The sequence below is a fragment of the Chiloscyllium plagiosum genome, unplaced genomic scaffold (assembly GCF_037043375.1).
Source record: "Chiloscyllium plagiosum isolate Xiang-an unplaced genomic scaffold, Cpla_swu_hap1 HiC_scaffold_25, whole genome shotgun sequence".
Lineage (NCBI taxonomy): Eukaryota > Metazoa > Chordata > Chondrichthyes > Orectolobiformes > Hemiscylliidae > Chiloscyllium > Chiloscyllium plagiosum.
In genome coordinates, this window is record NW_028270163.1 from 19172147 (window position 1) to 19184303 (window position 12157).

The window sequence follows — 12157 nt, forward strand, 5'->3', positions numbered from 1 at the left end:
AAATGGTCATTGGTTAAACATATGGATGATAATGGAATAGTGTAGGTTAGATTGGCTTCAGATTGATTCATGGATCGACTCAACATAGAGGGCTGAATGGCCTGTACTGCACTATAATGTTCTCTGTTCTATGCTTGCACAATGCAAGGTTTGTGAAGGTTTGTAGCTCAGGTTGAGGTTTAGGGTTTTGGTTTGCTTGCTGAGCTGTAGGTTTGATATCCAGACGTTTCATTACCCGGCTAGGTAACATCATCAGTGGCGACCTCCAAGTGAAGTGAAGCTGTTGTCTCCTGCTTTCTATTTATATGTTTGTCCTGGATGGGGTTCCTGGGGTTTGTGGTGATGTCATTTTCTGTTCGTTTTCTGAGGGGTTGATAGATGGCATCTAGATTTGTGTGTTTGTTTATGGCGTTGTGGTTGGAGTGCCAGGCCTCTAGGAATTCTCTGGCATGTCTTTGCTTAGCCTTTCCCAGGATAGATGTGTTGTCCCAGTCGAAATGGTGTTATTTTTTCATCCGTGTGTAGGGCTACGAAGGAGAGAGGGTCGTGTCTTTTTGTGGCTAGCTGGTGTTCGTGTATCCTGGTGGCTAACTTTCTTCCTGTTTGTCCTACATAGTGTTTGTGGCAGTCCTTGCATGGATTTTGGAGGTGACGTTGGTTTTGTCCATGGGTTGTACTGGGTTTTTTAAGTTTGTTAGTTTTTGTTTGAGAGTGTTGGTAGGTTTGTGTGCTACTAGGATTCCGAGGAGTCTTAGTAGTGTGGCTGTCATTTCTGAAACTTCTTTGATGTATGGCAAGGCGGTTAGGGTTTCTGGCTGTGTTTGGTCTGCTTGTCGTGGTTTGTTCTTCAGGAATCTGCGCACACAGCAGCACAGACGAACTTCGTAAAACAGAGGAGAACCACCTATACAACGTATTCAAGAAGAACGGATACTTAAAAAATACAGTCCGAAGAGCTTCTCATCCAGACATTTTCTCCCCAACCCATCCTATCCCCATAAACCCCCTCCCTCCCCCGTTTACCATCGCGAATTCACTTAGCCTGCACATCTTGAGACAGTCTTGGGTAATTTACCCTGGCCGATCCATATAACCTTTGCATTTTTGGACTGTGGGAGGAAACCAAAACACTTAGCAAAATCCTATTCAGAAATGGGGAGAACCTGCAAACTCTGCACAGACAGTGTCCTTCAGTTCTGAATTCCCATGAAGAGAAATATCCTGTGTCTATCTGTGAAGCATCTCAGAATCTTCTACCTTATATAAGATCACCTCTCATGCTTTTAAACTCCGATGAATTTGGACCCAGCCTGGTTAACCTTTCTTCATAGTATGTTCCAGGAATCAGCTTAGTGATCGTCCCTGAACTCTTCCACTGCAAGTATATTCCTCCATCAGTAAAGAGGCCAAAAATGTGCACAGTACTTCAGGTGAAGTCTCACCAGTGCTGTATCAAGACTTCACTATATTTATACACCATCCTCCTTGCAAAAAGGTTCATAATTCCTGCTGTCTTTGGACTGTGGGAGGAAACTGGAGCACCCGGAGGAAACCCATGCAGACATGGGGAGAACGTGCAAACTCCACACAGTCAGTCGCCTGAGGCGGGAACTGAATCCAGGTCTCTGGCGCTGTGAGGCTAACCACCGTGCCGCCCCAGAAATCACAGAGTTGAGTCCTCGAGGGAGCTTTCTTCTGACTCAGACAAGCATGCAGCTACTAAGCCAAACTGATATTTGAGGATGGTAACTGAATTCTGGTAGAATGGCACTTTTTAGGTAGATCTGTTGACCAAGTTGAATGCTGACCTCGTGCTCACTTTCGTTCATTTACGTCTATAACGTCAGTTGCCAGATAATATTTTTTAATGATTCATTTCGCCATTCAAAATGATATTGTACTCTGTTTTTCTAATTAGAATTTGCTTAGTTGAATGGAGTAATCTGAATGATAAAAATTAAAATTGAATTTTATATTATTGTACCCTATTTAGGATCGGAAGAGTGACTGGAAGACTTCCAAAAGAGCTTGCAGATGATGTTGTTGGATCTGTACTTGAATATTTCAGGTAATGATTTATTATTTTAGTTACATTTTCCATTACTTTTGTCTCATCCAAGATGCAGTAAACAGAGTAACAGTTATGCCTCACAAATTTAATGCTATGTTCTACTGGGAAAACTAACAAGGGTACTGGATTGGAGTGAACTGGAGTGATACTGGACAATTTACGTGGACTAACGAACCTCTTGAATGGATCATTAATTCTTAATTTGAACTCCTGAATACTAGAGAAAGTATTTTTGCTTTCGGGAGAAAAAAAAATGTATAAATTCTTAAGACACTGGTATTCTCTCGGGTGACACAGTGGCTCAGTGGTTAACACTGCTGCCTCACAGTGCCATGGACCTGGGTTTGATTCCAGCCTCGGGTGCCTGTCTATGTGGAGTTTGCACGTTCTCCCTGTGTCTGCGTGGGTTTCCTCCGGGTGCTCCGGTTTCCAACGCAATCCCAAGATGTGCCGGTTAGGTGAATTGGCCATGCTAAATTGCCTATAGTGTTCAAGGATGTGCAGGTTATGTGCATTAGTCAGGGTAAGTGTGGAGTAATAGGGTAGGGGAATGGGTTTATGTGGGTTAATCTTTGGAGGGTCAGTGTGGACTTGCTGAGCTGAAAAGCCTGTTTCCATATTGCATGGATTCTATGATAATATTCTATGCAGGATTGACAAAATTGTATGGAGATGGCAAAACATTGATGTTGATTGGTCTTACATTTTCTTTAATTTTTAACATACAATTTTAAGCAGTTAACTCACCACCTGACTCCCCAAAGCCTGTCCATCATCTACAAGACATGTCAGGGAGTGTGATGGGATACTCCCCGCTTGGCTGGATTGGTGCAGCTTCAATAACACTCAAGAAGCTTAACACCATCTCGGACGAAGCAGCTCAACTGATTGGCACCATATCCACTCTTCAACCACCAACACTCAGTAGCAGCAGTGTGTGCTATTTACACGATGCACTGTAGAAATTTGCCAAAGATCCTCAGACAGTGCCTTCCCAACTCACAACCACTTCCTTTTCGAAGGACAAGGGCAGCAGACAAATGGGAACACCACCACCTGCAATTTCCCCTCTATGCCACTCTCAATCCTGACTTGGAAATATATCACTGATCCTCCACTGTTGCTGGGTCAAAATCTTGGAATTCCCTCCCAACAGCAGTGTGGGTCAACCCACAGCAGGTGGACTAGAGTGAATCAAGAAGTCTCACCACCCTTTCTCATGGGCTAGGAGGGATGGTCAATAAATACTGGCCAGTCAGTTATGCTCAATCTCAGAAACAAACCCACAAAAGTACCATTTTACCTTCCTGGATTGTACATTCTGAACTAGAGGTCATCAGCTTGTATTCGAAATGTCACTTAAAAGTTGAGGCCAAATTCATCTCCTCCCTGCATGAATTGCTTTTTTTTCACCTTGGAATACTGCTTGGCAGCTCAACCTGGGACAAGCTGACATGGGAATGAATTATGAATTTTGTTAATGGTCATAGAGTTATGCAGCACGGAAACAGATCCTTCAGTCCAACTCATCCGTGTTGACCAGATATCCTAAACTGATCCATTCCCATGTGCCAGCATTTGGCCCATGTCCCTCTAAACCCTTCCCATTTATGTACCCATCCAGTTACCATTTAAGTATTGACATTGTACCTGCCTCCACCATCTCCTCTGGCAGCTTGTCCCATACACACCACCCTCTTGGTGGAAAAAGTTACCCCCTAGGTTTGGACCCCCTTATCATGAGGAAAAGACCTGTCCATATCTCTCTTGATTTTATAAACCTCTATAAGATCACCCTTCAGCCTCCGACGCTGCAGGGAAGAAAATCCCAGTGTATTCGGTCTCTCCCTAGAACTGAAATCCTTCAATCTTGGCAACATCTGCTAAATATTTTCTGAATCCTTTCTTTCCTGTAGCACAGAGACCAGAATTGAACACAGTATTCTAAAAGTGGCGTCACCAATGTCCAATGACTTCCCAACTCCTATACTCAGTGCATTGACCAATGAAAGAAAGTGTGCCAAACACTGCCTTCACCACTGGTCTCCCTGCGACTGCACTTTTAAGGAACTATGCCCCTTACCCTGTTCGGCAACATTCTCCAGGGCCCTACCATTAACTGTATTAAGTTCTGCCTTAGTTTCCTGTACCAAAATGCAACACACTTCATATTTATCTGAATTAAACTCCATCTGCCACTGTCATGTCAATTGTTATAACAATGTAAAACTTTCCAACTGGTATTAATATTTTGAATATGCATTTGAGTATATTTCTTATTTATTTTCTCAAACAGATATTTCCTCACACCTTCGATATTCTTGAAGAAGCACATGCTATTTCTTATAATTTGCTGTGGATTTATTAGCGTGACAAGCAGTAATCGGTTTCCCCAGAACCAGTCATCTTGGTCCTTAGCCACCTTTCATCACACCCAAAATTAAACAAAAGATTAAATATCTGGAGGCGTCAATAACATTTGTACATGTAACCTGCCTAACTAGAAATGAATACCTAAAATGAAAAGAAAAATGGGTTGGGCAGATTTTTTTAGTGCTTTGCAGTCTACTGAGAAACAAGGGGTAACAAAAATGTTGATAATAATGCTGTCTTTCAGGTTTGGAAATAGGCATGGGTGAAAGGGAAGATTTATATCTAATTGCCGATTGGGCATCTGTTAATGAACGGCCTTAATCAAGTGAACTAATTTTTTCAAAGAACGTTTTTTGCATTGCTTTGTTTTTATTTTGTGCAGGAAAGGATTTAGTTTGCTTACTTGTAGTTCATCAACCATTTTGTGTTCCATTTGTTCTTGTGTATTGAAGCAAAATGCTTATTTAGATGAAAACTTGAAATTGATGTTGAACTTAAGATTGATTCATCTGTGTGTTTTTGGATTTTGTACTTTTATTTTCTTTTGTCATCAATAAGATTATTGGATGATATTTTGAGTTTGAAACTTCAAACGTTTCTGGACTATCAGCCTCCTCTGGATGGGTAAACAATTCTCACCCTTCTAATTCAGTGAAGTTTTGTGGGTAGAAACTGCTTACTTGATGCTGTTTTACCTTTTTCTTTGAAATTAATATGTCTTTGACTTGACTCCCCACATAATTCTTGTTGTAACTTTTTTCAAGTGTTGACATTGACTTTCCAAAATCAAGAGATGCACAGGGGAGGAAACAGCTCAAAGCAATCCCAATCAATTGGGAAAAGTGCTGGGGAAAAAAATTAGACCTCACATTTGAAAGTCCCCAGGTCCAGGTGATCTGGTCTTAAATAATGTGTCTATATAGATAGCAAAATACATTGTTTGTGATCTTCCAAAGTTCCTTAGATTCTTGGAAAATAGCTGATAACTTTTATCAAGAAAAAAGGGAAATAGAACAGAAAATTTTAGGCTGGTTAGCCTAACATCTGTCATAAGGAAATTATTAGAATTCATCGAAAAGGAACCAATAGTAGGACATTGTTTAAAAAAGAATCATGTGACCAGACACAGTCAGTGCAACATTGTGAAAGGGAATTCCCATTTAGTCAATTGCTTTGCATGTTTTGAGGAAATAATGAGCAAGGTAGATAAATGGGAATGTGCAGATGTTCATAGTTCATGGATTTCCAAAAGGTATTTGATAAAGTTATACTCAAATTGAGAGCACATTTTTTGGGACAACATTTTAGCATGGGTAAACAATTAATTAGTGAACACTCAGTAGAGTAAGGATAAATCAGTATTTGGGGTTGCAAAACTCTAACTAATGGAATGCAAAGTTATCTGTGCTGGGGCTTCAATTATTTGCAATCTGTGTCAGTGATTTGGATAAAGTGACGTACAGTGGTTAGGTTTGCTGATGACAAGAAGGGAAGGAAAGAAAGCTGTCAAGAGGAGGTATAAAGTTTGCACAGGGATCTAGACAAATTAAGCAATTGAGCGAAAATTTTGCAGATGATGTATAATTTGCGAAAACATGAGTTCTGACCAGAAGAATGGAAAAGCAGTCTACTGTGTAAATGTTGAGAAAGAATTTACATGCCCTGGTAAATGAAACACAAAATGTTGACATGTAGGTACAGCAGCTGAAAATGTGTTGCTGGAAAAGCGCAGCAGGTCAGGCAGCATCCAAGGAACAGGAGAATCGACGTTTCGGGCATAAGCCCTTCTTCAGGAATGAATCATTCCTGAAGAAGGGCTTATGCCCGAAACGTCGATTCTCCTGTTCCTTGGATGCTGCCTGACCTGTGCTTTTCCAGCAATACATTTTCAGCTCTGATCTCCAGCATCTGCAGTCCTCACTTTCTCCATGGAGGTACAGCAAGTGATCAGGATGGCAAATCGAATATTGGTGTTTATTCCTCACGAAATGGAATTTCAAAGTCTGGGGCATTATTGCATCCATACAGGGTGTTGATTAGACCTTAGCTGGAGTATTATGTACAATTTTAGTCTCCTTATTTGGAAAAAAAAGATATTTGCTTTAGAAGCAATTGACAAAGGTTTGTTTATTTCATTTGAGAGTTGAAAGGCTTATGAAGAAAGTTTGAACAGGTTGGACCTGTACCTTTGGAAATTTAAAGAATGATAGGTGGTCTTATTGAGACATAAGGGCTTGAGGAGATTGGTTCAGATTGATACCCAGAGGAATGTTCCCATGAATAAACTTGCTTAAGCTAGAATTTGATTGCTCTGTGGTCAAAAAGGGAAGTTGTATGTTGCAGAAGGCACGCAGGAAAGTGGAGTTGAGACCACAATCAAATCAGCCATCATTTGCCTTCCCTAATTGTTATACTGTATGATTAAATTCCATCCCATGCAAAGTTATGTTAAAAAAGCAATATCCATCATTTTTGTTGATATTTTTCAAGAAGATTTTAATTTTCTCATACATAAGGCTTTGTTGTAATGCATGCCAGTTTTGTTACTGAGCTGTAAATGCATGCTGTTTACTGTAAATCAAGATGGTGACACATTTCCTGCTGCTTTGTTGATGTGGGCTTACTATTGAGTGTCAGTATTGAAATTGTCCTTTTTGATTATGACTCCAGAAAACATTTTTTCATTTATATTGATTGACCTTAATGTGTGTTTTCTTTTAGTTGATCTGCTTAACTGAGTTTGGCTTTTTAATTTTCTATATGTCACATTCAGGTATATCTTCCCAATTAAACAAACTGCAATAGTTAGGTAGTTGGAAACTAAATTGTATTTATATCCCACGTCTATATTGCAGTTTTCAGGAAACAGACACAGCCTGGCATGGTGGATGTCTTGCCCTTGCGGAACTGGGCAGAAGAGGATTGTTACTTCCTTCTCGTCTCCCAGATGGTACGTAATAAACGTTCCCTTTTTTTAAAGAAAATGCCTTGTCTACCTTTACTAAAAATTGAAGGAAGCGTTAAATGATAGCATTTACACAGCAATTTCACATTGTGTCAGTAAGAAAGATGTAATACCAGGTGGTTTAAAAAGGTATCAGAAGAACTGTTCCTTTTACTAGTTCTTATTTAAAAGGCTGTGTTTGCTGAAACCCTGGAGTATGTGCAGTAGCAGTAAAATTTCTTATCTAAATTGGAAAAAGAAATGTTAGAAAACTAACCAACACTTAAATATGGAAAACAAAATAAATGAAAAAAATATGTCGCTGAATAGAAAAACTGCTAAACAAGTAGATTTTTATTTGAATTTTTTTAAAGAATTGACTTTATATCATGCATGTACATATGCATACAGTCTGGAAAAAAAAACAGACTGTTAGTGTCAGAAGACACTTTGTATTTAAAAAAAAATCTTAAATAGATCATTTATATTTCAAAAAAACAGTTAAATTGGTTCTGGTATATAACCCATATATTTTTTGCACCTATTGACCATGTTCCACTTCTCCTCTTTGATTTCCTTCCATGCTTCACCTGTCCTTTTAGTGATAATTCAATTTTCCTGAATCCAGTCCAAAGCAACTCTGAACTTTTGAGTTTTTCCTTTTGTTCTTTTTCCCCTTCCAGCCGGGTAAAATTTAAACCAAGAACTGTCTTGCATGATGAGTGTTTTTTCCTCGAGATTGTCCCTTTTTTGGAAGCGAGGGGAAGCTTCCAGCCTCATTTCAAATCCTCACGATTTTGGTACTTTTAATTTGAGCACAAGTTTTCACCCTGGTTTCTGCTCTCTGAATCATTTCCAGCCTCTAGTTGTGCCCTCAGCTGTTAATGTCCGTAGATTTTCAGGAATGTCTTTGAAATCCTTCCCCTTTCAAAACCCATCTCACTGGCAATGAGAATCATCTAGACCTTGCATTCAGGTAGGAATAATTAGATCCTGACTTGCTTATCTTGGTAATGAATGGACTGTTTACAGCATCAACCGACGTTCTCAACATCCTTCTGGCGTTTTTAGAGACTTTTGTAGTTTAACCACAATGTAACGTAAATGCTGCGACCATTGTCTCTAGGTGTGAATGTTTCCCAGTTTCTTACAAGCAAAAGAATCTTGTCCTTTCTTTTACCTGTGGCAGTCACATCTTCCAAGCCAGTTGTTCTGCAGACTTCAAAATAGCTTACATGACTCTCTTTATTTTACTCTAATTTACAAGCACAGACTCAAAAGGTAGCAATCTTACAAATCTCATAATTACAAATATTGCTATTATATATTCTACCAAAGCATGCAGTGTGCATGCAGGAAGAGTGGACATTTGATTTTCTGACGAAGTTCATCTTGGCCATTTTGAACCTATTAATGAGCAAGATGGGGATCTGCTTGCTCTTGACTTCTAGTTCTTTCTTTAACATGACTCAGATTGAGAAACTCATATGCACAGATCTGTTGAATTCTCTTAATGAGACTGATAGGAACCATAGGTCTCACTTTTATAACAGGAATGTTGTCAAGTGTTTAATGGGGATAGAACTTTTTTATTTTATCAGGAATTTCAGTAAGCAAAAGGCTTTGAAATTGTGTTGGTTATATTTCTATATTTAGATCTGTGTTTAGAACTTGAACATGTAGATTTTACATTGCTTTGTCTGCTTTAGTCAGTCCTGCTGTGTGAACAGATATTACACTGTCTCATAGGCATCACTGGAAAAACTCCATAATAAATTTATGAGGCTATGATTTTAAAAAAATTTTGAAGCAGAAAAATAAACGTTTAATCAGTCAGAGACAAACACACTTTCTTACTGGATCCTCAAAATCACGTAATGAAAGTCACATAATAAATAATCTTAGATAAAAGATTTGTTTTTATTCACAGGTTGTTCTGCTATAACGCATGTTTCGTCAATGTGAATTCACTGCAATGTGATTGACAAATTGGGGATGCTGTTTCTAAAGTGCAAATTTTTAAAACGTACATTGGCTGTAACGTGATTTCATCGCCAGCATTTTAAAGCGCTGTTTTGAAAGCGCAATTTTTCAATAACACTGGGTTGCACAAAAACACAACCATTATGTTATCACAGAACTTACTGTATTGGCATAATTCTCTTTGAGTGAAATCAAACTCAAAGTTTTGGGAATGGAAATGTCATTGTGCTGTTTGAAGGACCTGCCAATTTCGTCCAATCAACTAATCCTTTTGAAATATTATTTATAATCGTAGCTTGCAAATGTGTTTCTGCATTTGATTTTGAAAATATATTTTAAGATTTTGGTGTTGAAATATACGATCAACTTATATAAACATTTATGCCCTTTTAGACATGAGCTGATGATTAATACTGTTCATAACTTCCTGCTTCTATCATAATGCAGAGTATAAGCACTTGATTGCAGCTGTTTTGATTAATTCTTTATAATGTCTTTCTCATTATCCTAGTTTTTTTCCTTCACTGTATGCTTTTAATACTTTGGGAATGGAGGTAATCTTCAGTCTGTCAAGCCTAATTAATGAGATCACGTTGACCTGTATCCATTGACCAGCATCTTTGTCAAAAATCTGTTGATCTCCGATTTGAAATAAATAACTGAACTTGCATCTGCTCCTTTTGGGAAAGAGCTCTCTATTTCTGCCACTCTTAAGTATTTTCTAATTTCTATTCTGAATAGTGTGACTATTATTATAAGGTTACAACCCCTTCTCCTAGAGTCCTATTCCAGTGGAAGAATGTTCTGTTTCGCTGCTTGTCGTGATTCAAAAGATGATTCGTATCTCCCTATACTTGCTATATTCTGGGGAATTAAAGTCAATTTTACATATTTGTTATTCATAGTTTAGCTCTTGCAGCACTGGTGATTCTACACTGTGCTTCTTCCCAGGCTAATATATTTTCTAATGTACCAGGTAAAGAGCTGGGTACCCCAAATGCAGCCTAACCATAATTTGCATAGTGAAATTCAATTTATTTTCTATATATCCAGTTGGGGAATATATGTGGTATATCCAATTCCAGAGAAGACACTGTTCTCTGTAAAATGAAACACTGATAAGGCACTCCATTCCAGAGTTCCTTGTGCAAAGTTATTTGCAAGGTTAATTAGCTACTTCTGGGTGACAGATAATTGGACAAAGAGACAGATTGACACCATTTTAGGAGTGCAGCACTTAGCAGTACTGCTAGCAAGTTAACTGAAGTGAGCAGTTGGATGACTGTGCTCATACAACAAACTCAGGAAGAAGTTCTAGGAATTAGTAAGTAGCTAAAAGTTGGAACCAGGATTCTGAAGAAGACTTGGGGAGCTTAGAAGGTGGAAAGTTCACTGGCTCTGTGTTGGGGGGATGCATGAAGGGCTTGTAAAAAGACACTGGACATTAATACTTCAGAGCAACTGAGAGAGTAGTAAATGAAAGCTTGTAAGCAGTACTTTGCATTCAACTGAGTTAGAATAATGCTCAGGAAATATCCAGGGGCAGATCTGGCTTTGTGAAAAGCTGGAATCATATATTTGAGTTTTGGAATCCAGGTTTGAATCTGGGTGAGCACAGATCTAGGAAAAGAGTGTATTTGACCAGGTCAGAAGCAGCCATCGAGGCCATATATGATACAATGACAATTAAGAGCATGTTTCAAGGCCACACTATCAATAATAAAGAATTTAATCCCTTGCAAAGTTTAATGAAATTTAATTGCCATTGTAGTATCAACAGCGAGGATGGGGGTGGGTTGATCTTTACTAAGACAACTATGGAATTGGTCTTGATGACATTTACTATTTGATGCGCACTGTGGGATGTATGATCATGGTCTATTCGTAGTTATCACATGTTAATTCTGAATATTAGAAACAAATTGTTCATATATTGTAAATTTTAATACTGTTCTAGTATTGTATATTAAAGTATTATTTGTTATTTTGTTAAGTCATCTAGAAGTTATCTTTTGTCTAAAACGTATTGGTCCCTGGAATCCTGAAAACTAGTCCCTAATCAGATTGTAAGGTCATTTGATGATCTCATCCAGGATCATAATGTGAAATTGTGGTCTGGTCTGAGGTTATAACAATAGTTTTCACAAAACTTCCTTCCCTTTAGTTTTAGCTTTGTAGATGTGAAGGCTAACATTCAAAAAATCCCATAGTAGGTGAGTGATGTGTACAAGTGTCCTTCAATCTTTTTTGGACCTATGTTGTTGTTTTCCACATTCTCAAAATGATTTCAGTCCAAAATGAATCACCTCACACTTAGCTACATTGAAATAGTCTGTTCAGCCTGACAATATCTCATTAATTCCTGATGAAGGGCTTTTGCCCGAACGTCGATTTCGCTGCTCGTTAGATGCTGCCTGAACTGCTGTGCTCTTCCAGCACCACTAATCCAGAATCTGGTTTCCAGCATCTGCAGTCATTGTTTTTACCCCTAATATCTCATTAATACTGATGCTTCACTATGCCTCTTCTAGTCTTGAAATAAGTATGGTCAGAACTGTAGGTGGACTGCATCTTTTCTATCACTTCTATAGATATTTTTCATCCCTGTGTTCAAAGACATTTCTGCCCTCCTCCAGAATTGGTGGGACTTGAACCTGTGTCTCCCGATCCAGAGGTACAGGCTCTACCGTTGCATCACAAGTACCTTCTGTTGTTCTTATATATTTTCATAATATGCTGAACAAACTCAACATAATCGTGGTTTTATATTTTCAGTCTCAATACAA

The 12157-nt window shown here is 38.6% G+C and overlaps 1 protein-coding gene across 1 annotated transcript in view; it reads left to right on the top strand.

The window, feature by feature from the left end:
- Positions 1 to 12157, top strand: part of tbcd (tubulin folding cofactor D) — a 287792-nt gene that overhangs the window by 83745 nt on the left and 191890 nt on the right. Inside the window, exons 12-13 of the mRNA XM_043714487.2 lie at positions 1994 to 2068; positions 7300 to 7394. Coding sequence (XP_043570422.2) covers positions 1994 to 2068; positions 7300 to 7394 — 170 coding nt within the window. The remainder of the gene's footprint in view (positions 1 to 1993; positions 2069 to 7299; positions 7395 to 12157) is intronic.